Genomic DNA, 26,776 nt, shown 5'->3' with positions numbered 1-26,776 from the left:
ATGCGGCCAAGTACAGAGAGATCCTGGATGAAAATGTAAAACTTTTGTTGTTAAGAATTATCTTTATTATTTTTCAGGAAGTTTTGTAACATATGACAGACTGTTATATGAGGCTTCCTCTATAATGCAGCACTGAAATTCATATGTAATGCTCAGTCTGTATTCACACACATTCCGTTTGTTTTTGTATCGCACAGTATGTGGAACAGTTTTATTAAAAAGAATAAATTACCATATTTTTCGGACTATAAGGCACAAAAAAAAAAGTCCTTTGATTTTCTCAGGAATCAAAGGTGCGCCTTATAGCCCAATGCACCTTATATATGCACCGTACGTACATACAGACAACAGCTGCCTTGAACTGTGCACAGGTCTGCCCCCTGCTGGTCATTCATCCTTTCAATCAGGTGCGCCTTCTATATGAACCTAGACATTTTAGCAGGCATTCATTGATGGTGCGCCTTATAATCCGGTGTGCCTTATAGTCCGAAAAATACGGTAAATCTAATACCATCTAAGTGGTTTAGTGGCAAATTTATCTAATTTATTCCAGAACAAATCCCAAAGATTCTGCTCCATAAACACTTCCCTAATGACAGGACAATTATCTCTCTGATTACTAAGTATTATTCATCTTTTTGTGTCACCGTCAGATTATAATGGGTAACTCCATTCCAGGTGCCTTCAATTTCTGTCTCCGAGCCAAAGATGGTCCTGACTTTAGCCCGATACGGCACCAGGAGATTGGCCTTCACCACCGCTGCCACCACCCGTATGGCTTTACCGGGAGGGACCTCCACATCCGAGCTGGAGGAAAATCTCACCTGGATGAGAGATAATAATCAGAAGGAACTTGGTGAAGATTTGACAATTTATCATTCGCTGTAATACAAATGGCCGACGCGACGACCAGCCCGGGGGAAGTCTGTTTTTTGACACTGATCCGTTTTTTTTAACCGTCCGGAGACATCTTTCTTACGTGTTTCGAGCTAATTCTCTTAGTCTTAGCAAATAAAGAAGTAAAAGTTTTATCACAGAGTCAGGACTAAGCATTTCACACGGATGAATAGAGCAGTCCATTACAAGACAACCACAGACCACAGACCACAGACACCACCAGGAGGCAAAGCTCTGAGGATGGAAAGAAGACACTAACAAAGAGAAAGAATTTGGAAACGACTGCCTAAGCCATAACATGACCTTCTACCTCTCGCATACAACGGCCACTTACCTCGCTCTCATTGGTCTTTGTGAAACTCCAGGTGTGGGTGGTGTTCAGATTCATTTTCAGATCTGTCTCCCCCTCACCAATGAAGGGGACCCCAGCTTTAAACTTGACCTCAGCACCAGCCTCAAAAGTGAATCCATGTTCATGAGCGAAGGAGCTGGAAGACTTTACTGTCTTATCAAACCTGTGACATGTAACAGAAGAGGTCAGTCACACTATAAGACACTGAGCCGCATTTATCACCTGAGCCAGTGTTCTGTCGGGCTTTGCACAAACTACTTACACCTGTATTTAAGAAGTGTCCAAGACACATTTGACCAGAATTTTTTTCCAGAGACCGGGCTGGGTAAGCCTCTTGTGTGCCCCGCAAATACCTCCTATACAACCACAACCCATATAATGTTTTATTTTCTGCAGCCCCTGGTCTAAAATGCCCCGTTTCCTGCAGCTGCCCTCTTTTCTGTATCCCCCTTCATAGTGCCCATTTTCCTGTAGCCCCCTTTTTAATGTCTTGATAAGAAGACAGCTACAGAAAAGTGGACATTATAATATCCTTTTTTCTATTGCAACCCACACACCTATATTGTCCCCTTGTCTTTGGGGTTTGCAGCGTTCAGGCCGGGAGATCCGGGCAGCACACGATGCAAGCATGATGCGAGTTCATCTCATCACACTCATAAGTGTGGAACGGGCCTAAGGCTACCTCCTCCTTTCCTAAGGCTACAAGCAAAGGAGGACGCGGGCTCGACGTATTTCCTACAGCTAGCACACATTCTCACTCGCTACTATGGATTTCAAATCATCGTGCATGAGCCCAAAGACCAAGACACAAAGGAAAGAGCAGGTCCTTTCCCCAGGTAGTCATTTCCAATAGTCATTGGCTCGTGAGCGGACACACAGGACCCTTGTTTGCACAAGACGTGTGGATTCGGGTCTTCCAGCAATTCACTAAGGCAGTACCTCCGACGTCCACCAGGTGTCCACCGAGGCCCGACGGAGTGCACGATCCTATACTTGGTGAAGGTAAGTGCGTGTCCCGCGACACTTTTTCTTTTTTAAATGCGGCGGTTTTTCCGAATACGTTGGGTTTTCGTTCGGCCACGCCCCCCGATTTCCGTCGCGTGCATGCCGGCGCCGATGCGCCACAATTTGATCGTGTGCGCCAAAATCCCGGGGCAATACAGGGAAAATCGGCGCAAAACGGAAAAATTTGCATAACCCGCCGGTAAAACGCGATTCGGGCCCTTAGTAAATGACCCCCAATGTGCTTGATTCTTCTGTATATTACTGGTACTAACCCCGATGAGAACACACCTTCTACTATATGGACAAGGTATGGATAGTGATAATACTCACGTGAAGCTGTGCTTTAATTGGACGCTACTCTCCTTGTTTTTATAGACCCTCTCCTCGATCACTTCAGAATTCTCGGAAACTCTTTGCCCGTGTTCAGGCAGAAACTGAAAGCTGATAATATTACTGATTGTCTTGTCTTTTACGAAACAGAAATAACGAAATTGATGAAAGTTTTGTCCCAAATGCTGAGAGTTATCCAGGTATCTCCCGTCCTCCGGGATGATTCCGCTGTAGAGGTTTCCATTCTGTTTATCTACACTCCACAGTTTCCCATCAGGAGTAAAGGACATAAAATGGCTGAGCCGGAGCCATCCGCACCCCCCGACCATCGTGCAGGTCTTCAGCCACTCCTCATAGTCTTGTGATGTCACCGGTGGTTTTCCCTTCATTATTGCATCTTTTTTGGTCACTGAGTACAAGTCACCATGTGGATCAAAGAACAAGGTTTCACAGTTGTCTAAACCTGTAGGAACAACAAATGAATTGAATAATATTGTTACTGTAATTCTGTAATTCCTTGATGTTGCATACTGAAAAAGGAGTTTGAATACATTACACAAAAACGAGCAAAATAAGTCCAAAAAGTCATTAACTACAATAGGGCATTGGACATTTGTCCAAAGACTCCTGGTTTTCGGCTTCTTTCCATAACAGAGCCTCCAGGTCTACAGTCTCCAGGTCTACAGTCTCCAGTCTCCAGGTCTACAGTCTCCAGGTCTACAATCTCCAGGTCTACAGTCTCCAGGCCAACAGTCTCCAGGTCTACAGTCTCCAGTCTCCAGGTCTACAGTCTCCAGGTCTACAGTCTCCAGGTCTACAGTCTCCAGGCCTACAGTCTCCAGGTCTACAGTCTCCAGGCCTACAGTCTCCAGGTCTCCAGTCTCCAGATCTACAGTCTCCAGGCCTACAGTCTCCAGATCTACAGTCTCCAGTCTCCAGGTCTACAGTCTCCAGGCCTACAGTCTCCAGGCCTACAGTCTCCAGGCCTACAGTCTCCAGGTCTACAGTCTCCAGGTCTACAGTCTCCAGGCCTACAGTCTCCAGGTCTACAGTCTCCAGGCCTACAGTCTCCAGGTCTACAGTCTCCAGATCTACAGTCTCCAGGCCTACAGTCTCCAGATCTACAGTCTCCAGTCTCCAGGTCTACAGTCTCCAGGTCTACAGTCTCCAGGTCTACAGTCTCCAGTCTCCAGGTCTACAGTCTCCAGGTCTACAGTCTCCAGGTCTACAGTCTCCAGTCTCCAGGTCTACAATCTCCAGGTCTACAGTCTCCAGGTCTACAGTCTCCAGGCCTACAGTCTCCAGGTCTACAGTCTCCAGGCCTACAGTCTCCAGGTCTCCAGTCTCCAGATCTACAGTCTCCAGGCCTACAGTCTCCAGATCTACAGTCTCCAGTCTCCAGGTCTACAGTCTCCAGGTCTACAGTCTCCAGGTGTACAGTCTCCAGGCCTACAGTCTCCAGGTCTACAGTCTCCAGGTCTACAGTCTCCAGGTCTACAGTCTCCAGTCTACAGTCTCCAGGTCTACAGTCTCCAGGTCTACAGTCTCCAGGTCTGCATGTGTGACACAAAAACAATCTCAAAACACCCTGGATATGTTAAAGAATTACAAATGTATCACCTCCTACAATAGGGCATTGGACATTTGTCCAAAGACTCCTGGTTTTCGGCTTCTTTCCATAACAGAGCCTCCAGGTCTACAGTCTCCAGGTCTACAGTCTCCAGTCTCCAGGTCTACAGTCTCCAGGTCTACAATCTCCAGGTCTACAGTCTCCAGGCCAACAGTCTCCAGGTCTACAGTCTCCAGTCTCCAGGTCTACAGTCTCCAGGTCTACAGTCTCCAGGTCTACAGTCTCCAGGCCTACAGTCTCCAGGTCTACAGTCTCCAGGCCTACAGTCTCCAGGTCTCCAGTCTCCAGATCTACAGTCTCCAGGCCTACAGTCTCCAGATCTACAGTCTCCAGTCTCCAGGTCTCCAGTCTCCAGGCCTACAGTCTCCAGGCCTACAGTCTCCAGGCCTACAGTCTCCAGGTCTACAGTCTCCAGGTCTACAGTCTCCAGGCCTACAGTCTCCAGGTCTACAGTCTCCAGGCCTACAGTCTCCAGGTCTACAGTCTCCAGATCTACAGTCTCCAGGCCTACAGTCTCCAGATCTACAGTCTCCAGTCTCCAGGTCTACAGTCTCCAGGTCTACAGTCTCCAGGTCTACAGTCTCCAGTCTCCAGGTCTACAGTCTCCAGGTCTACAGTCTCCAGGTCTACAGTCTCCAGTCTCCAGGTCTACAGTCTCCAGGTCTACAGTCTCCAGGTCTACAGTCTCCAGGCCTACAGTCTCCAGGTCTACAGTCTCCAGGCCTACAGTCTCCAGGTCTCCAGTCTCCAGATCTACAGTCTCCAGGCCTACAGTCTCCAGATCTACAGTCTCCAGTCTCCAGGTCTACAGTCTCCAGGTCTACAGTCTCCAGGTGTACAGTCTCCAGGCCTACAGTCTCCAGGTCTACAGTCTCCAGGTCTACAGTCTCCAGGTCTACAGTCTCCAGTCTACAGTCTCCAGGTCTACAGTCTCCAGGTCTACAGTCTCCAGGTCTGCATGTGTGACACAAAAACAATCTCAAAACACCCTGGATATGTTAAAGAATTACAAATGTATCACCTCCTACAATAGGGCATTGGACATTTGTCCAAAGACTCCTGGTTTTTGGCTTCTTTCCATAACAGAGCCTCCAGGTCTACAGTCTCCAGGTCTACAGTCTCCAGTCTCCAGGTCTACAGTCTCCAGGTCTACAATCTCCAGGTCTACAGTCTCCAGGCCAACAGTCTCCAGGTCTACAGTCTCCAGTCTCCAGGTCTACAGTCTCCAGGTCTACAGTCTCCAGGTCTACAGTCTCCAGGCCTACAGTCTCCAGGTCTACAGTCTCCAGGCCTACAGTCTCCAGGTCTCCAGTCTCCAGATCTACAGTCTCCAGGCCTACAGTCTCCAGATCTACAGTCTCCAGTCTCCAGGTCTACAGTCTCCAGGCCTACAGTCTCCAGGCCTACAGTCTCCAGGCCTACAGTCTCCAGGTCTACAGTCTCCAGGTCTACAGTCTCCAGGCCTACAGTCTCCAGGTCTACAGTCTCCAGGCCTACAGTCTCCAGGTCTACAGTCTCCAGATCTACAGTCTCCAGGCCTACAGTCTCCAGATCTACAGTCTCCAGTCTCCAGGTCTACAGTCTCCAGGTCTACAGTCTCCAGGTCTACAGTCTCCAGTCTCCAGGTCTACAGTCTCCAGGTCTACAGTCTCCAGGTCTACAGTCTCCAGTCTCCAGGTCTACAGTCTCCAGGTCTACAGTCTCCAGGTCTACAGTCTCCAGGCCTACAGTCTCCAGGTCTCCAGTCTCCAGGCCTACAGTCTCCAGGTCTCCAGTCTCCAGATCTACAGTCTCCAGGCCTACAGTCTCCAGATCTACAGTCTCCAGTCTCCAGGTCTACAGTCTCCAGGTCTACAGTCTCCAGGTGTACAGTCTCCAGGCCTACAGTCTCCAGGTCTACAGTCTCCAGGTCTACAGTCTCCAGGTCTACAGTCTCCAGTCTACAGTCTCCAGGTCTACAGTCTCCAGGTCTACAGTCTCCAGGTCTGCATGTGTGACACAAAAACAATCTCAAAACACCCTGGATATGTTAAAGAATTACAAATGTATCACCTCCTATAATGAGTTAGGGCAAATTTTAAAAATCAGGCCTGGTCCTTAAGCCCTGTAATGGCTTAGAAGAAAAGTACACTGGGTGGGTAACGTGGGTGCCCAACCCCGTCCACCTAATGAAGCTTAGAGAAAAATACAAATGGTGGAGGTCTAGTTTTAACAATAAGTGATGTTTATTTGTGATAACTGATAGGAGAAGTTAGTGGAAACAAATACAGTTGTAGCGTACAAGCTGACGGTCAAAGGACCTGAGGAGCACACCGGCAGCTGTGCCTGTCGAGGGGGATGCGGGAGCATCGGCCGTGTTTCATATTTGAATTTTCCTCTTCACCCTACTATTCTACCTTTGAACTTGTCTCTTACCTGCAACATATTACTGTGATCCCCACAGCCTTTGTCCTAACCTGCACACATCCCCTTTTCCCTTCCCGCCGTAACTAGGGTTACTCGGCCGAGGACAGGGGCAGGTTCCAGTCGGGACGACGGCCATCTAGGGCCGCCGCCCCGAATTTAGGACCAACCAGGGACTTCTAGGGCTCCCACTCAGCCCCTATTAGGGCCTACTAGGGACCCCTCGCACTCTGCCATCCACGAGTGCAACCCCCCCCTTTCCCCTTATACACTGCGTACATACACTACTGAGTACACACTACCGCCTGGACACCGAAACCACACTTGGCTCCTCCTGTCCAGCCCGTGATACACCCACTCTCGAAGCATCTACGCAGACCCACCACGGAGCACCGTATCCACCTCTGCTGACAACACGGCCGATGCTCCCGCATCCCCCTCGACAGGCACAGCTGCCGGTGTGCTCCTCAGGTCCTTTGACCGTCAGCTTGTACGCTACAACTGTATTTGTTTCCACTAACTTCTCCTATCAGTTATCACAAATAAACATCACTTATTGTTAAAACTAGACCTCCACCATTTGTATTTTTCCTGTAATGGCTTAGACCTGAAGGGGTTTATAAGTTGTTGTCATCTTCCCACCATTATTTGTCCCTACTATGCCACTTGGTGCTTTGATGGTTGAAATGCAATATTCATTTCTGAGCACAAATTATTTCTGGTGTTGCTAATCCTCAGGCTAATCCTCTATCTTGTTTTTACTTTGAGGTCTTTCGGTAATGCCATCCCACAGTGGCCATGGAGGATGGATGGTGCTTTCCAGCTCCTCTGGGGCCTGATCCACATTTGATGGCAATGATGAGATCATCTCTTGCTCTGTCCACTTAGCAGCAGTAAAGTTAGGCATGAGAGACTTGTCAGGCTCCATCCTGTGGGAGGGATGTGTTTGGTAACCTGACTGATAGGATTGAGGTGACCTATCAGTGTTTAGTGAATCTTTGTGATTCTGGGGTGTCATGGGCAGTAGAACAGTGGCTCGGGTGTCGTTCTTTTTACAATTATGTACTTTTTATATACCCCAGGGCCTTAGGGTTGACAACAAGAGCATGTACCATCTCAATCCGGTTTCATTTAATTTGTTTGGCAAGTCATTACAGGCCACTTTGTCCATTTGAAGCTTTACTGTCAGAGAGTTAGTTCATCCTTCCTCCGGTAGTAGGTTCAGGGAGGGGGGTTCGGGAACCTACTGCCTAAACTCCGACCGGTCTAGCATCCCGAGCCTGGAGATCTCAGGGACACCGGCTGCACCTCTGACCACTAAACCCAGACGCTGTAACTAGAGTTGTGCCTTAAGTCATGCACAACTCCAACAGGTGAGCACCAACCAACAACACTACACACATGATCTTGGACTACTACCCCATGAGCACTGTCGTTTTTTTGTCTCTGCTGCTTTTTTTGGTCTCTGCTACTTTTCCATCCTTCACCCAGTAGGCCAGGGGATTATACCAGAGAGATGCTCCTTAGGTCTTGAGTGTGTTCATAGAAGGTGTGATGAAATGTAGTAATGTACGTACATGCACAAGGGGAAGTAACGTGCCAGGTTTTGTTCATCAGTGCCTCAGTGTCTCTCATTTCCCTCTCAACTTATCTTGAATAACTAATGAAATCCCTGGAAGGCCCCACTTCAAGGACTGAATTGGGTCTCTGGTTTTGTAGGGGGAAGCTATCAACTAACTAAAGCTATTGACTAACACCTCCATAGCCTCAGCGTCACCAAGGATCTTTCTGAAGATTCCCTTTATTTTTTTACGTAGAGACAAAGAAATCTAAATATTCCAGTTATGGAGTTATGGTCCACCTTAGTCAGAAGTCAAATATCTATCTGGAATCAGGATTGTGAGGCGAATGCTTAAATGAGTCTCGGCTGGTTCTGACAGTCATTGAAAAGTTATAGATAACTCCCAATGGGAACATAGTAGATGGGACATGTCTGGTCTCACATAGTAGATGGGACATGTCTGGTCTCACATAGTAGATGGGACATGTCTGGTCTCACATAGTAGATGGGACATGTCTGGTCTCACATAGTAGATGGGACATGTCTGGTCTCACATAGTAGATGGGACATGTCTGGTCTCACATAGTAGATGGGACATGTCTGGTCTCACATAGTAGATGGGACATGTCTGGTCTCAATGGAATCTTGAACTTTTTATGGATCCAATGAGACCAGAACCCTATGAGTTGCCATTTAAAAGCTAGAACCCCTTCAAGGTCCTGGATCTGATCCCAGGTCGGAGGGTTCCTAGAACACTCCCATGGATGTAAAGCCATGTATCTACACCTAAAATAATCATTGTGTATACTGTTCTTCCCTGGGAGTGTTCGCTAATACTCTTATACTTTGTACTAGTGTGCCCTTGATACAATTAAAAATGTGACCTGCATTGTACTTTTATCTGAGTACCATCTGCCATCAAATGGACAAGTTGGGAGGGTTAACAGACCCTGGGCTGCTATATCCGCCATTTTGTTTCCGCTTAACAGGACTACCGGTCCACTCTGCTGCAATGGGCAGAGTTTTCCTACAATTCCTTGGACTCAGAATCTGCCTGCTCTGCTCCTTTCTTTATTGTCTATGGACAACACCCACGTCTGCCTCTTCCTCTTTCAGTCCCTTCTCATGTTCCTGCTATGGAAGAGTTGGTCGAAGATCTCAAGTCTATCTGGGAGCAGACTCGACTCTCCTTGCTGCAGGCTTCTGCTCAAACCAAGACATCCGGAACTCCTTCCAGGGTCTCTCTCCTGAAGCCAGTCATCTTGAACCGCTTCTCCCAGCAAGTTTCTCCTCCTGCTCACGTGGTTAATTCCACCAACGTCTTTTAAGTCAAATAGGTCCTAGACATGAAGATGGTGAGAGGGAAGCAGTTCTTTCTTGTTGACTGGAAGGGGTTTGGGCCTGAGGAGAAGTCTTGGGAGTCCGATGACAATGTCTTGGACAGTGACGTCCTGCAAAGGTTCCTTTAGACCAAGAGGAGGGGAAGGCCGCAAGGGGAGTACTGTCACGGGTGCTCCTGCAAACCTTCCCGTGCCCCCTCAGAGTTGCTGCAGGCTCACTTACATGTCTGCAATTCAGCGCTGTCTCCCGCTATCCGGTGTGCGCGTCCCCGCCTCCTAGGGCATGCACTTTCCGGCTTCTTGAGATTTAAAGGGCCAGCGTGCCGCCAATTGCCACCGGCCACCTGGCAATCTAATAAATAGCAAGCCTCTTCCCTCATTATCCGCCGGATCTTTGTGCTTCCTGAATCCAGACAGGTATTGATTATTCACGTTGGGGGAATGACATATATTTGTTAAGAGTGGCATAGTGATTGACCCTCATGCAATGATGTGGATCATATTTAGGTTTTAACAAAGTTTGGACCGGCACAAAATGAAGAAAGCCCATGGTTGTACTTTTGCCAAAAAGATGCCTTCTTTATTGAGGGTGAGTGACAAGGTGAGCTTCCATACAGCGATAGGAAATATTCTAAAAATTCACTCACCTGATAACTTGATCTTTGTGGCTTGTTTATTCATCCAGGACACTTTTTCATTGTCCGGCTGTGGACCTTTATAGAACTTTCCATTAATGGTTGTAACATACAATTCTCCATTTGGATGAAAGAAAAGAATTCTACATTTCCCCCAGTCTTTTTTTCCCACTCTTCTGGCCATAGAAAACCAATCAACGTTTTTCTTTGATGGAATCGGCCCCCTGTAAAGATCTTTATCACGGACACAGAAAAGCTCCCCCTCTGGACTGCAGAGAACATGGCTGACATTTTCCAATGTTGTTAAATTGAAAGCCTGTGCAGGATAGTCATCTCGATAATGTTTTGGTGTCGGACCGATTTTCATGGTACCATCCAAAGTGATGGAGAATAAGACTGTATCTACAACAAAAATTAAATAGAGAGAATGCAATGAGTGTTACTGTAGAATGGGTTGATATTTTGTTCTCTAATATTAACAAAATAGGAATTGTCTCTGTGAGATAAAGACTATTTGGTCGCAATGGCCTCAACAAAGAGGCTGTGATATAACAATGGAGGATGGAGGATGTAATGTACAATGCCGGGTGTCAGATGGAGGGTGTAATGTACAATGCTGGGTGTCAGATGGAGGGTGTAATGTACAATGCCGGGTGTGAGATGGAGGGTGTAATGTACAATGCCGGGTGTGAGATGGAGGATGTAATGTACCAGTGGCGTAACTACCACCGTAGCAGCCGTAGCGGTTGCTACGGGGCCCGTGAACTTAAGGGGCCCGGGGACGCACGGCCGCATGTGCCTAACCCGCCTACTCCCTTCCAAACAGTCTCCCATACGCCGGCCGACAAAGGGAACTGACCACCCACCCCGTGACTGACATAGTGCATTGCCCGCCCGAATACTGAACTTCCCTCCCAGCCGCGGGCACAAGGAACCTCCGACCACACTGCCCGCCCCCACCGCACTATCCCCCCGCGCGCCCCCCGCACTTACCATCCGCCCGCCCCTCGCACTTGCCATCCGCCCGCCCCCCCGCACTTGACATCCGTCCGCCCCCCCGCACTTGACATCCGTCCGCCCCCCGCACTTGACATCCGTCCGCCCCCCGCCCGCACTTGACATCCGCCCGCCCCCCGCACTTGCCAACCGCCCGCCCCCCGCGCCTTTGCAACCGCCCACCCCCCGCGCTTGCCAACCACCGGCCCCCCGCGCTTGCTGTCCGCCGCCCCCCCCCGCGCTTGCCATCCGCCGGCCCCCCGCGCTTGCCATCCGCCGTCCCCCCGCACTTGCCAACCACCCGCCCCCCGCACTTGCCAACCGCCCGCGAACCCACCTGCCCGCCCGAACGCCGAACCACCCAGCTGATGGCCTACACAGCCACCACGCTGGACATCAAAAATGTAAGTACTATTATTTACATGTGTTTGTATATATATGCTAATGTGTGTGTTTTGTGTATATATATATATATATATATATATATATATATATATATATATATATATATGCTTATGTTTGTGCGTGTATATATATGCTTATGTGCGTGTCTGCTTATCCATATGCTTATGTGTGTGTGCATATATATATGCTTATGTGTGTGTATATATATGCTAATGTATGTATGTGTGTGTGTATATATATGCTTATGTATGTGTGTGTGCATATATATGCTTATGTATGTGTGTGCGTGTATATATATGCGTATGTATGTGTGTGTGTGCATATATATATGCGTATGTATGTGTGTGTGTGCATATATATATGCTTATGTATGTGTGTGTGTGTGCATATATATATGCTTATGTATGTATGTGTGTGTGTGTGCATATATTTATGCTTATGTATGTATGTGTGTGTGTGCATCTATATATGCTTGTGTATTTGTGTGTGCATATATATATATATATATATATATATGCTTGTGTATTTGTGTGTGCATATATATATATATATATATATATATATATGTATATATGCTAGTGCTTATGTGTGTGTGTGTCTATGTGTAAATATATGCTTATGTGTGTGTGTATATATAATATATAAATGCTGTATGTGTGTTTTTGTCTATGGTGTGAATGTATGCATGTGCTGTATGTGTGTACATGCTATACGTGTGTGTATATGCTATATATACTAAATGTATGTGTGTAAATGCTGTATGTACTGTATGTAAACACTGTATGTATATGTTGTGTTTATACTGTATGTATAAGTATACATATGCATACTATATGTATATAATGTGTATGTAGTATACAGTTAGTGTGCAAATTTGAAGTGTATATACTGTATGAGTTTGTATATATGTGTATAAATGTATTTGTTTACATAAATGTATGCATATGAGTGTATACATGTATGTATGTGGATGCGAGTATAGGATAGTGAATGTATGAGTGTAAAACTTTATATGTGTGTATATGTCTGTATAAATTTGCATATATCTTTTAAAGGGGAAGGGGGGCCCCATGCAGAAATCTGCTATGGGGCCCAGCCACTACTAGTTACGCCACTGTAATGTACAATGCCGGGTGTCAGATGGAGGATGTAATGTACAATGCCGGGTGTCAGATGGAGGATGTAATGTACAATGCCGGGTGTCAGATGGAGGATGTGATGTACAATGCCGGGTGTCAGATGGAGGATGTGATGTACAATGCCGGGTGTCAGATGGAGGATGTAATGTACAATGCCGGTTGTCAGACGGAGGATGTAATGTACAATGCCGGGGGTCAGATGGAGGGTGTAATGTACAATGCCGGGTGTCAGATGGAGGGTGTAATGTACAATGCCGGGTGTCAGATGGAGGATGTAATGTACAATGCCGGGTGTCAGATGGAGGATGTAATGTACAATGCCGGGTGTCAGATGGAGAATGTAATGTACAATGCCGGGTGTCAGATGGAGGGTGTAATGTACAATGCCGGGTGTCAGATGGACGATGTAATGTACAATGCCGGGTGTCAGATGGAGGATGTAATGTACAATGCCGGGTGTCAGATGGAGGATGTAATGTACAATGCCGGGTGTTATCGGGAGGATGTAATGTACAATGCCGGGTGTCAGATGGAGGATGTAATGTACAATGTCGGGTGTTATCGGGAGGATGTAATGTACAATGCCGGGTGTCAGATGGAGGATGTAATGTACAATGCCAGGTATCAGATGGAGGATGTAATGTACAATGCCGGGTGTCAGATGGAGGATGTAATGTACAATGCCGGGTGTCAGATGGAGGATGTAATGTACAATGTCGGGTGTTATCGGGAGGATGTAATGTACAATGCCGGGTGTCAGATGGAGGATGTAATGTACAATGTCGGGTGTTATCGGGAGGATGTAATGTACAATGCCGGGTGTCAGATGGAGGATGTAATGTACAATGCCAGGTATCAGATGGAGGATGTAATGTACAATGCCGGGTGTCAGATGGAGGGTGTAATGTACAATGCCGGGTGTCAGATGGAGGATGTAATGTACAATGCCGGGAGGTCAAATGGAGGATGTAATGTACAATGCCGGGTGTCAGATGGAGGATGTAATGTACAATGCCGGGTATCAGATGGAGGATGTAATGTACAATGCCGGGTGTCAGATGGAGGATGTAATGTACAATGCCGGGTGTCAGATGGAGGATGTAATGTACAATGCCGGGTGTCAGATGGAGGATGTAATGTACAATGCCGGGTGTCAGATGGAGGATGTAATGTACAATGCCGGGTGTCAGATGGAGGATGTAATGTACAATGCCGGGTGTCAGATGGAGGATGTAATGTACAATGCCGGGTGTCAGATGGAGGGTGTAATGTACAATGCCGGGTGTCAGATGGAGGATGTAATGTACAATGCCGGGGGTCAGATGGAGGGTGTAATGTACAATGCCGGGTGTCAGATGGGGGGTGTACTGTACAATGCCGGGTGTCAGATGGAGGATGTAATGTATAATGCCGGGTGTCAGATGGAGGATGTATTGTACAATGCCGGGTGTCAGATGGAGGATGTAATGTACAATGCCGGGTGTCAGATAGAGGGTGTAATGTACAATGCCGGGTGTCAGATGGAGGGTGTAATGTACAATGCCGGGTGTCAGATGGAGGATGTAATGTACAATGCCGGGTGTCAGATGGAGAATGTAATGTACAATGCCGGGTGTCAGATGGAGGGTGTAATGTACAATGCCGGGTGTCAGATGGACGATGTAATGTACAATGCCGGGTGTCAGATGGAGGATGTAATGTACAATGCCGGGTGTCAGATGGAGGATGTAATGTACAATGCCGGGTGTTATCGGGAGGATGTAATGTACAATGCCGGGTGTCAGATGGAGGATGTAATGTACAATGTCGGGTGTTATCGGGAGGATGTAATGTACAATGCCGGGTGTCAGATGGAGGATGTAATGTACAATGCCAGGTATCAGATGGAGGATGTAATGTACAATGCCGGGTGTCAGATGGAGGATGTAATGTACAATGCCGGGTGTCAGATGGAGGATGTAATGTACAATGTCGGGTGTTATCGGGAGGATGTAATGTACAATGCCGGGTGTCAGATGGAGGATGTAATGTACAATGCCAGGTATCAGATGGAGGATGTAATGTACAATGCCGGGTGTCAGATGGAGGGTGTAATGTACAATGCCGGGTGTCAGATGGAGGATGTAATGTACAATGCCGGGAGGTCAAATGGAGGATGTAATGTACAATGCCGGGTGTCAGATGGAGGATGTAATGTACAATGCCGGGTGTCAGATGGAGGATGTAATGTACAATGCCGGGTGTCAGATGGAGGATGTAATGTACAATGCCGGGTGTCAGATGGAGGATGTAATGTACAATGCCGGGTGTCAGATGGAGGATGTAATGTACAATGCCGGGTGTCAGATGGAGGATGTAATGTACAATGCCGGGTGTCAGATGGAGGGTGTAATGTACAATGCCGGGTGTCAGATGGAGGATGTAATGTACAATGCCGGGGGTCAGATGGAGGGTGTAATGTACAATGCCGGGTGTCAGATGGGGGGTGTACTGTACAATGCCGGGTGTCAGATGGAGGATGTAATGTACAATGCCGGGTGTCAGATGGAGGATGTAATGTACAATGCCGGGTGTCAGATGGAGGATGTAATGTACAATGCCAGGTGTCAGATGGAGGATGTAATGTACAATGCCGGGGGTCAGATGGAGGATGTAATGTACAATGCCGGGTGTCAGATGGAGGATGTAATGTACAATGCCCGGTGTCAGATGGAGGATGTAATGTACAATGCCGGGTATCAGATGGAGGATGTAATGTACAATGCCGGGTGTCAGATGGAGGATGTAATGTACAATGCCGGGTGTCAGATGGAGGATGTAATGTACAATGCCGGGTGTCAGATGGAGGATGTAATGTACAATGCCGGGTGTCAGATGGAGGGTGTAATGTACAATGCCGGGTGTCAGATGGAGGATGTAATGTATAATGCCGGGTGTCAGATGGAGGATGTATTGTACAATGCCGGGTGTCAGATGGAGGATGTAATGTACAATGCCGGGTGTCAGATGGAGGATGTAATGTACAATGCCGGGGGTCAGATGGAGGATGTAATGTACAATGCCGGGTGTCAGATGGAGGATGTAATGCACAATGCCGGGTGTCAGATGGAGGGTGTAATGTACAATGCCGGGGGTCAGATGGAGGATGTAATGTACAATGCCGGGTGTTAGATGGAGGGTGTAATGTACAATGCCGGGTGTCAGATGGAGGATGTAATGTACAATGCCGGGTGTCAGATGGAGGATGTAATGTACAATGCCGGGTGTCAGATGGAGGATGTAATGTACAATGCCGGGTGTCAGATGGAGGATGTAATGTACAATGCCGGGTGTCAGATGGAGGATGTAATGTACAATGCCGGGGGTCAGATGGAGGATGTAATGTACAATGCCGGGTGTCAGATGGAGGATGTAATGTACAATGCCGGGTGCAAGATGGAGGATGTAATGTACAATGCCGGGGGTCAGATGGAGGATGTAATGTACAATGCCGGGTGTTAGATGGAGGGTGTAATGTACAATGCCGGGTGTCAGATGGAGGATGTAATGTACAATGCCGGGTGTCAGATGGAGGATGTAATGTACAATGCCGGGTGTCAGATGGAGGATGTAATGTACAATGCCGGGTGTCAGATGGAGGATGTAATGTACAATGCCGGGTGTCAGATGGAGGATGTAATGTACAATGCCGGGGGTCAGATGGAGGATGTAATGTACAATGCCGGGTGTCAGATGGAGGGTGTAATGTACAGTGCCGGGTGTCAGATGGAGGGTGTAATGTACAATGCCGGGTTTCAGATGGAGGATGTAATGTACAATGCCGGGTGTCAGATGGAGGATGTAATGTACAATGCCGGGTGTCAGATGGAGGGTGTAATGTACAATGCCGGGTGTCAGATGGAGGATGTAATGTACTATGCCGGGTGTCAGATGGAGGATGTAATGTACAATGCCGGGTGTCAGATGGAGGATGTAATGTACAATGCCGGGTGTCAGATGGAGGATGTAATGTACAATGCCGGGTGTCAGATGGAGGATGTAATGTGCAATGCCGGGTGTCAGATGGAGGGTGTAATGTACAATGCCCGGTGTCAGATGGGGGGTGTAATGTACAGTGCCGGGTGTCAGATGGAGGATGTAATGTACAATGCCGGGTGTCAGATGGAGGGTGTAATGTACAATGTCGGGTGTCAGATAGAGGATGTAATGTACAATGCCGGGTGTTAGATGGAGGATGTAATGTACTATGCCGGGTGTCAGATGGAGGATGTAATGTGCAATGCCGGGTGTCAGATGGAGGATGTAATGTACAATGCCGGCTGTCAGATGGAGGATGTAATGTACAATGCTGGGTGTCAGATGGAGGATGTAATGTACAATGCCGGGTGTCAGATGGAGGGTGTAATGTACAATGCCGGGTGTCAGACGGAGGATGTAATGTACAATGCCGGGTGTCAGATGGGGGGTGTAATGTACAATGCCGGGTGTCAGATGGAGGATGTGATGTACAATGCCGGGTGTCAGATGGAGGATGTAATGTACAATGCTGGGTGTCAGATGGAGGATGTAATGTACAATGCCGGGTGTCAGATGGAGGATGTAATGTACAATGCCGGGTGTCAGATGGAGGATGTAATGTACAATGCCGGGTGTCAGATGGAGGGTGTAATGTACAATGCCGGGTGTCAGATGGAGGGTGTAATGTACAATGCCGGGTGTCAGATGGAGGGTGTAATGTACAATGCCGGAGGTCAGATGGAGGATGTAATGTACAATGCCGGGTGTCAGATGGAGGATGTAATGTAACAATGCCGGGTGTCAGATGGAGGATGTAATGTACAATGCCGGCTGTCAGATGGAGGGTGTAATGTACAATGCCGGGGGTCAGATGGAGGATGTAATGTACAATGCCGGGTGTCAGATGGAGGATGTAATGTATAATGCCGGGTGTCAGATGGAGGGTGTAATGTACAATGCCGGGTGTCAGATGGAGGATGTAATGTACAATGCCCGGTGTCAGATGGAGGATGTAATGTACAATGCCGGGTGTCAGATGGAGGATGTAATGTACAATGCCCGGTGTCAGATGGAGGATGTAATGTACAATGCCGGGTGTCAGATGGAGGATGTAATGTACAATGCTGGGTGTCAGATGGAGGATGTAATGTACAATGCCAGGTGTCAGATGGAGGATGTATTGTACAATGCTGGGTGTCAGATGGAGGGTGTAATGTACAATGCCGGGTGTCAGACGGAGGATGTAATGTACAATGCCGGGTGTCAGATGGGGGGTGTAATGTACAATGCCGGGTGTCAGATGGAGGGTGTAATGTACAATGCCGGGTGTCAGACGGAGGATGTAATGTACAATGCCGGGTGTCAGATGGGGGGTGTAATGTACAATGCCGGGTGTCAGATGGAGGATGTGATGTACAATGCCGGGTGTCAGATGGAGGATGTAATGTACAATGCCGGGTGTCAGATGGAGGATGTAATGTACAATGCCGGGTGTCAGATAGAGGATGTAATGTACAATGCCGGGTGTCAGATGGAGGATGTAATGTACAATGCCGGGTGTCAGATGGAGGATGTAATGTACAATGCCGGGTGTCAGATGGAGGGTGTAATGTACAATGCCGGGTGTCAGATGGAGGGTGTAATGTACAATGCCGGGTGTCAGATGGAGGGTGTAATGTACAATGCCGGAGGTCAGATGGAGGATGTAATGTACAATGCCGGGTGTCAGATGGAGGATGTAATGTACAATGCCGGGTGTCAGATGGAGGATGTAATGTACAATGCCGGCTGTCAGATGGAGGGTGTAATGTACAATGCCGGGGGTCAGATGGAGGATGTAATGTACAATGCCGGGTGTCAGATGGAGGATGTAATGTATAATGCCGGGTGTCAGATGGAGGGTGTAATGTACAATGCCGTGTGTCAGATGGAGGGTGTAATGTACAATGCCGGGGGTCAGATGGAGGATGTAATGTACAATGCCGGGTGTCAGATGGAGGATGTGATGTACAATGCCGGGTGTCAGATGGAGGATGTAATGTACAATGCCGGGTGTCAGATGGAGGGTGTAATGTACATTGCCGGGTGTCAGATGGAGGATGTAATGTACAATGCCGGGTGTCAGATGGAGGATGTAATGTACAATGCCGGGTGTCAGATGGAGGATGTAATGTACAATGCCGGGTGTCAGATGGAGGATGTAATGTACAATGCCGGGTGTCAGATGGAGGATGTAATGTACAATGCCGGGTGTCAGATGGAGGATGTAATGTACAATGCCGGGTGTCAGATGGAGGATGTAATGTACAATGCCGGGTGTCAGATGGAGGATGTAATGTACAATGCCGGGTGTCAGATGGAGGGTGTAATGTACAATGCCGGGTGTCAGATGGAGGATGTAATGTACAATGCCGGGGGTCAGATGGAGGGTGTAATGTACAATGCCGGGTGTCAGATGGGGGGTGTACTGTACAATGCCGGGTGTCAGATGGAGGATGTAATGTACAATGCCGGGTGTCAGATGGAGGATGTAATGTACAATGCCGGGTGTCAGATGGAGGATGTAATGTACAATGCCAGGTGTCAGATGGAGGATGTAATGTACAATGCCGGGGGTCAGATGGAGGATGTAATGTACAATGCCGGGTGTCAGATGGAGGATGTAATGTACAATGCCCGGTGTCAGATGGAGGATGTAATGTACAATGCCGGGTATCAGATGGAGGATGTAATGTACAATGCCGGGTGTCAGATGGAGGATGTAATGTACAATGCCGGGTGTCAGATGGAGGATGTAATGTACAATGCCGGGTGTCAGATGGAGGATGTAATGTACAATGCCGGGTGTCAGATGGAGGGTGTAATGTACAATGCCGGGTGTCAGATGGAGGATGTAATGTATAATGCCGGGTGTCAGATGGAGGATGTATTGTACAATGCCGGGTGTCAGATGGAGGATGTAATGTACAATGCCGGGTGTCAGATGGAGGATGTAATGTACAATGCCGGGGGTCAGATGGAGGATGTAATGTACAATGCCGGGTGTCAGATGGAGGATGTAATGTACAATGCCGGGTGTCAGATGGAGGGTGTAATGTACAATGCCGGGTGTCAGACGGAGGATGTAATGTACAATGCCGGGTGTCAGATGGGGGGTGTAATGTACAATGCCGGGTGTCAGATGGAGGATGTGATGTACAATGCCGGGTGTCAGATGGAGGATGTAATGTACAATGCTGTGTGTCAGATGGAGGATGTAATGTACAATGCCGGGTGTCAGATGGAGGATGTAATGTACAATGCCGGGTGTCAGATGGAGGATGTAATGTACAATGCCGGGTGTCAGATGGAGGATGTAATGTACAATGCCGGGTGTCAGATGGAGGGTGTAATGTACAATGCCGGGTGTCAGATGGAGGGTGTAATGTACAATGCCGGGTGTCAGATGGAGGGTGTAATGTACAATGCCGGGTGTCAGATGGAGGATGTAATGTACAATGCCGGGTGTCAGATGGAGGATGTAATGTAACAATGCCGGGTGTCAGATGGAGGATGTAATGTACAATGCCGGCTGTCAGATGGAGGGTGTAATGTACAATGCCGGGGGTCAGATGGAGGATGTAATGTACAATGCCGGGTGTCAGATGGAGGATGTAATGTATAATGCCGGGTGTCAGATGGAGGGTGTAATGTACAATGCCGGGTGTCAGATGGAGGATGTAATGTACAATGCCCGGTGTCAGATGGAGGATGTAATGTACAATGCCGGGTGTCAGATGGAGGATGTAATGTACAATGCCCGGTGTCAGATGGAGGATGTAATGTACAATGCCGGGTGTCAGATGGAGGATGTAATGTACAATGCTGGGTGTCAGATGGAGGATGTAATGTACAATGCCAGGTGTCAGATGGAGGATGTAATGTACAATGCTGGGTGTCAGATGGAGGGTGTAATGTACAATGCCGGGTGTCAGACGGAGGATGTAATGTACAATGCCGGGTGTCAGATGGGGGGTGTAATGTACAATGCCGGGTGTCAGATGGAGGGTGTAATGTACAATGCCGGGTGTCAGACGGAGGATGTAATGTACAATGCCGGGTGTCAGATGGGGGGTGTAATGTACAATGCCGGGTGTCAGATGGAGGATGTGATGTACAATGCCGGGTGTCAGATGGAGGATGTAATGTACAATGCCGGGTGTCAGATGGAGGATGTAATGTACAATGCCGGGTGTCAGATAGAGGATGTAATGTACAATGCCGGGTGTCAGATGGAGGATGTAATGTACAATGCCGGGTGTCAGATGGAGGATGTAATGTACAATGCCGGGTGTCAGATGGAGGGTGTAATGTACAATGCCGGGTGTCAGATGGAGGGTGTAATGTACAATGCCGGGTGTCAGATGGAGGGTGTAATGTACAATGCCGGAGGTCAGATGGAGGATGTAATGTACAATGCCGGGTGTCAGATGGAGGATGTAATGTACAATGCCGGGTGTCAGATGGAGGATGTAATGTACAATGCCGGCTGTCAGATGGAGGATGTAATGTACAATGCCGGGGGTCAGATGGAGGATGTAATGTACAATGCCGGGTGTCAGATGGAGGATGTAATGTATAATGCCGGGTGTCAGATGGAGGGTGTAATGTACAATGCCGTGTGTCAGATGGAGGGTGTAATGTACAATGCCGGGGGTCAGATGGAGGATGTAATGTACAATGCCGGGTGTCAGATGGAGGATGTGATATACAATGCCGGGTGTCAGATGGAGGATGTAATGTACAATGCCGGGTGTCAGATGGAGGGTGTAATGTACATTGCCGGGTGTCAGATGGAGGATGTAATGTACAATGCCGGGAGTCAGATGGAGGATGTAATGTACAATGCCGGGTGTCAGATGGAGGATGTAATGTACAATGCCGGGTGTCAGATGGAGGATGTAATGTACAATGCCGGGTGTCAGATGGAGGATGTAGTGTACAATGCCGGGTGTCAGATGGAGGATGTAATGTACAATGCCGGGTGTCAGATGGAGGATGTAATGTACAATGCCGGGTGTCAGATGGAGGGTGTAATGTACAATGCCGGGTGTCAGATGGAGGATGTAATGTACAATGCCGGGGGTCAGATGGAGGGTGTAATGTACAATGCCGGGTGTCAGATGGGGGGTGTACTGTACAATGCCGGGTGTCAGATGGAGGATGTAATGTACAATGCCGGGTGTCAGATGGAGGATGTAATGTACAATGCCGGGTGTCAGATGGAGGATGTAATGTACAATGCCAGGTGTCAGATGGAGGATGTAATGTACAATGCCGGGGGTCAGATGGAGGATGTAATGTACAATGCCGGGTGTCAGATGGAGGATGTAATGTACAATGCCCGGTGTCAGATGGAGGATGTAATGTACAATGCCGGGTGTCAGATGGAGGATGTAATGTACAATGCCGGGTGTCAGATGGAGGATGTAATGTACAATGCCGGGTGTCAGATGGAGGATGTAATGTACAATGCCGGGTGTCAGATGGAGGATGTAATGTACAATGCCGGGTGTCAGATGGAGGATGTAATGTACAATGCCGGGTGTCAGATGGAGGATGTAATGTACAATGCCGGGTGTCAGATGGAGGGTGTAATGTACAATGCCGGGTGTCAGATGGAGGATGTAATGTATAATGCCGGGTGTCAGATGGAGGATGTATTGTACAATGCCGGGTGTCAGATGGAGGATGTAATGTACAATGCCGGGGGTCAGATGGAGGATGTAATGTACAATGCCGGGTGTCAGATGGAGGGTGTAATGTACAGTGCCGGGTGTCAGATGGAGGGTGTAATGTACAATGCCGGGTTTCAGATGGAGGATGTAATGTACAATGCCGGGTGTCAGATGGAGGATGTAATGTACAATGCCGGGTGTCAGATGGAGGGTGTAATGTACAATGCCGGGTGTCAGATGGAGGATGTAATGTACTATGCCGGGTGTCAGATGGAGGATGTAATGTACAATGCCGGGTGTCAGATGGAGGATGTAATGTACAATGCCGGGTGTCAGATGGAGGATGTAATGTACAATGCCGGGTGTCAGATGGAGGATGTAATGTGCAATGCCGGGTGTCAGATGGAGGGTGTAATGTACAATGCCCGGTGTCAGATGGGGGGTGTAATGTACAGTGCCGGGTGTCAGATGGAGGATGTAATGTACAATGCCGGGTGTCAGATGGAGGGTGTAATGTACAATGTCGGGTGTCAGATAGAGGATGTAATGTACAATGCCGGGTGTTAGATGGAGGATGTAATGTACTATGCCGGGTGTCAGATGGAGGATGTAATGTGCAATGCCGGGTGTCAGATGGAGGATGTAATGTACAATGCCGGCTGTCAGATGGAGGATGTAATGTACAATGCTGGGTGTCAGATGGAGGATGTAATGTACAATGCCGGGTGTCAGATGGAGGGTGTAATGTACAATGCCGGGTGTCAGACGGAGGATGTAATGTACAATGCCGGGTGTCAGATGGGGGGTGTAATGTACAATGCCGGGTGTCAGATGGAGGATGTGATGTACAATGCCGGGTGTCAGATGGAGGATGTAATGTACAATGCTGGGTGTCAGATGGAGGATGTAATGTACAATGCCGGGTGTCAGATGGAGGATGTAATGTACAATGCCGGGTGTCAGATGGAGGATGTAATGTACAATGCCGGGTGTCAGATGGAGGATGTAATGTACAATGCCGGGTGTCAGATGGAGGGTGTAATGTACAATGCCGGGTGTCAGATGGAGGGTGTAATGTACAATGCCGGGTGTCAGATGGAGGGTGTAATGTACAATGCCGGAGGTGAGATGGAGGATGTAATGTACAATGCCGGGTGTCAGATGGAGGATGTAATGTAACAATGCCGGGTGTCAGATGGAGGATGTAATGTACAATGCCGGCTGTCAGATGGAGGGTGTAATGTACAATGCCGGGGGTCAGATGGAGGATGTAATGTACAATGCCGGGTGTCAGATGGAGGATGTAATGTATAATGCCGGGTGTCAGATGGAGGGTGTAATGTACAATGCCGTGTGTCAGATGGAGGGTGTAATGTACAATGCCGGGGGTCAGATGGAGGATGTAATGTACAATGCCGGGTGTCAGATGGAGGATGTGATGTACAATGCCGGGTGTCAGATGGAGGATGTAATGTACAATGCCGGGTGTCAGATGGAGGGTGTAATGTACATTGCCGGGTGTCAGATGGAGGATGTAATGTACAATGCCGGGTGTCAGATGGAGGATGTAATGTACAATGCCGGGTGTCAGATGGAGGATGTAATGTACAATGCCGGGTGTCAGATGGAGGATGTAATGTACAATGCCGGGTGTCAGATGGAGGATGTAATGTACAATGCCGGGTGTCAGATGGAGGATGTAATGTACAATGCCGGGTGTCAGATGGAGGGTGTAATGTACAATGCCGGGGGTCAGATGGAGGATGTAATGTACAATGCCGGGTGTCAGATGGAGGATGTAATGTACAATGCCGGGTGTCAGATGGAGGATGTAATGTACAATGCCGGGTGTCAGATGGAGGATGTAATTTACAATGCCGGGTGTCAGATGGAGGATGTAATGTACAATGCCAGGTGTCAGATGGAGGATGTAATGTACAATGCCGGGTGTCAGATGGAGGGTGTAATGTACAATGCCGGGGGTCAGATGGAGGATGTAATGTACAATGCCGGGTGTCAGATGGAGGGTGTAATGTACAATGCCGGGGGTCAGATGGAGGATGTAATGTACAATGCCGGGGGTCAGATGGAGGATGTAATGTACAATGCCGGGTGTCAGATGGAGGATGTAATGTACAATGCCAGGTGTCAGATGGAGGATGTAATGTACAATGCCGGGTGTCAGATGGAGGGTGTAATGTACAATGCCGGGGGTCAGATGGAGGATGTAATGTACAATGCCGGGTGTCAGATGGAGGGTGTAATGTACAGTGCCGGGTGTCAGATGGAGGATGTAATGTACAATGCCGGCTGTCAGATGGAGGGTGTAATGTACAATGCCAGGTGTCAGATGGAGGATGTAATGTACAATGCCTGGTGTCAGATGGAGGATGTAATGTACAATGCCGGGTGTCAGATGGAGGGTGTAATGTACAATGCCGGGGGTCAGATGGAGGATGTGATGTACAATGTCTGGTGTTATAGGGAGGGTGTAAGGCATAGTGCAAAATGGCAGATTTGTCATGGGTCTCATAATGTAATTTTCTTACCTCCCCCTTGTACATACTGACCATCTTAACTGATATGGAGACTTACCTTGATCATTGTAATGACTTTGATTCTGCATTTTGTAGATGGGATCAGTTTCCTGGAGAAGGCTGTACAGCGGTCTAGAAGAGACAACATGTGATATAAGGTGATTGTTGTGCAGGTGAGTGGGAGCTGAGCCTGCGGAGAGCATAGGCAGCCACTACTCTATGTACAGAGCCGTCCGCTTACTGCTCAGCTTACTGTTCTAATGGATGATAAATCCGGTGTAGTATATGGTGCAGTGTAACGTTGCAACTCCAATTTTCATTTGTGTATGTCTGTGGATTTGCTGAATGGGCGGCTGTGTTTCACTCTGTCACTCCTAGTGTAGACAGTAGTTTAAGTTTTCTGAAAACCTTGATTGATTTGCAATAAACCCATCACCCTAGATTTGTGCCTGCTTTATACTCAGGTTGTAGTCAGCTCCTGATATATGACATATGATATTTCACTATTTCTGATCTCTTTTGTTTTTGTATTCTCACCTTCTGCTTGTATTCAGACCTCCTTTCTGCCTTGTGATTTTGTACTGCCTTTGCTCTCTTTGTTGTGACCTGGCTCTGGAGACTATTCTTGTGTTTTTATTGCCTTGGGATACATCTCCAAATTTTACACTTTAACACGGAGGGAAATTCTCCTAGTCTTCCTCCTAGTCTTCCTTTACCGAAAAGTAAATATAACATTAGGTTTTTGTTCACATTTTTCTTATGTATAACAGTAAGGCCCCATGAACACAAAGATATATGGCGGCTGTCAGGGCCCGCACTGTGGCTGAGTGGGTAGACAGTGCTGGGGTCCTGGGTTCAAGTCCCACCTACGTCAACATATGCAAAGAGTTTTTATGTTCTCTCCAAGTTTCTGTGGGTTTCCTCCGGGTCCTCCGGTTTCCTCACACACTCCCTAACATACTGGTAGGTTGATTAGATTGTGAGCCCCACGAGGACAAGGACTGGTGTAACAAGCTCCGTGCAGCGCTGTGTTATCTGTAGGCGCTATATAAGTAAAGAATTATTATTATTATTATCACCGTCCTCAGCAGGCTTGCAGTGTCTGGATTGTAAAGGGGCACTCCATGAGCGGCAGGACCACAGCCTGCTTCTCTGCACTGTGCAGCTGCATATCATCCATTGGTAGGTGAGGAGGGGCTGTATATAATGATGGGGGTGAAGAGGGGCTGTATATAATGATGGGGGTGAAGAGGGGCTGTATATAATGATGGGGGTGAAGAGGGGCTGCATATAATGAATGGGGGTGAAGAGGGACTGCATATAATGAATGAGGGCTGTATATAATGAATGGGCTGCATATAATGAATGGGGGGTGATGAGGGGCTGCATATAATTAATGGGGGGGCTGCATATAAAAATGGGGGGAGGAGGAGGCTGCATAGAATGAATGGGGGCTGCATAAAACGAATGGGGGTGAGCAGGGGGCTGTATATCATGCATGTGGGTGTGAGGAGGGGATGCATATAATGAATGGGGGTTGAGGAGGGGCTGCTTATTATGAATGGGGGCTGCATATAATGAATGGAGGGAGAGGAGGGACTGCATATAATCCATGGTGGGCGGAGTGCTGCATATAAATGATCTATGGGCCGTGTGGGGGCCCGGTCTGTATATCATGAATCCATAGGGGTGAAGAGGCTGAATATTATGAATCAATGCTGCTACATGAGTTTACTGCAAAGGGGCCCATTAATGCTCTGTCACCCAAGGGCCTACTGAAACCTGGAGACGGCAATGGTGGCCATATGCTAA

At 48.0% G+C, this 26,776-nt stretch overlaps 1 protein-coding gene across 1 annotated transcript; it reads right to left on the bottom strand.

Annotated features, from left to right (window-relative positions):
* Window positions 1-57: 57 nt before the first annotated feature.
* LOC140084179 (uncharacterized) lies at window positions 58-25,623 on the bottom strand. Its single transcript, XM_072126434.1, has 6 exons — window positions 25,502-25,623; window positions 25,023-25,096; window positions 10,166-10,555; window positions 2,585-3,047; window positions 1,232-1,412; window positions 58-824 (listed from the first exon to the last, which is right to left on the bottom strand). Exons 2-6 carry the CDS (start codon window positions 25,051-25,053, stop codon window positions 627-629), a joined length of 1,263 nt encoding a protein of 420 aa, XP_071982535.1. The 5' UTR covers window positions 25,054-25,096; window positions 25,502-25,623; the 3' UTR covers window positions 58-626.
* Between the last annotated feature and the right edge of the window lie 1,153 nt (window positions 25,624-26,776).

The sequence above is a fragment of the Engystomops pustulosus genome, chromosome 1 (assembly GCF_040894005.1).
Source record: "Engystomops pustulosus chromosome 1, aEngPut4.maternal, whole genome shotgun sequence".
Lineage (NCBI taxonomy): Eukaryota > Metazoa > Chordata > Amphibia > Anura > Leptodactylidae > Engystomops > Engystomops pustulosus.
The sequence above is the reverse complement of the archived record's forward strand: the minus strand, read 5'-3'. Positions and strand labels throughout refer to the sequence as shown.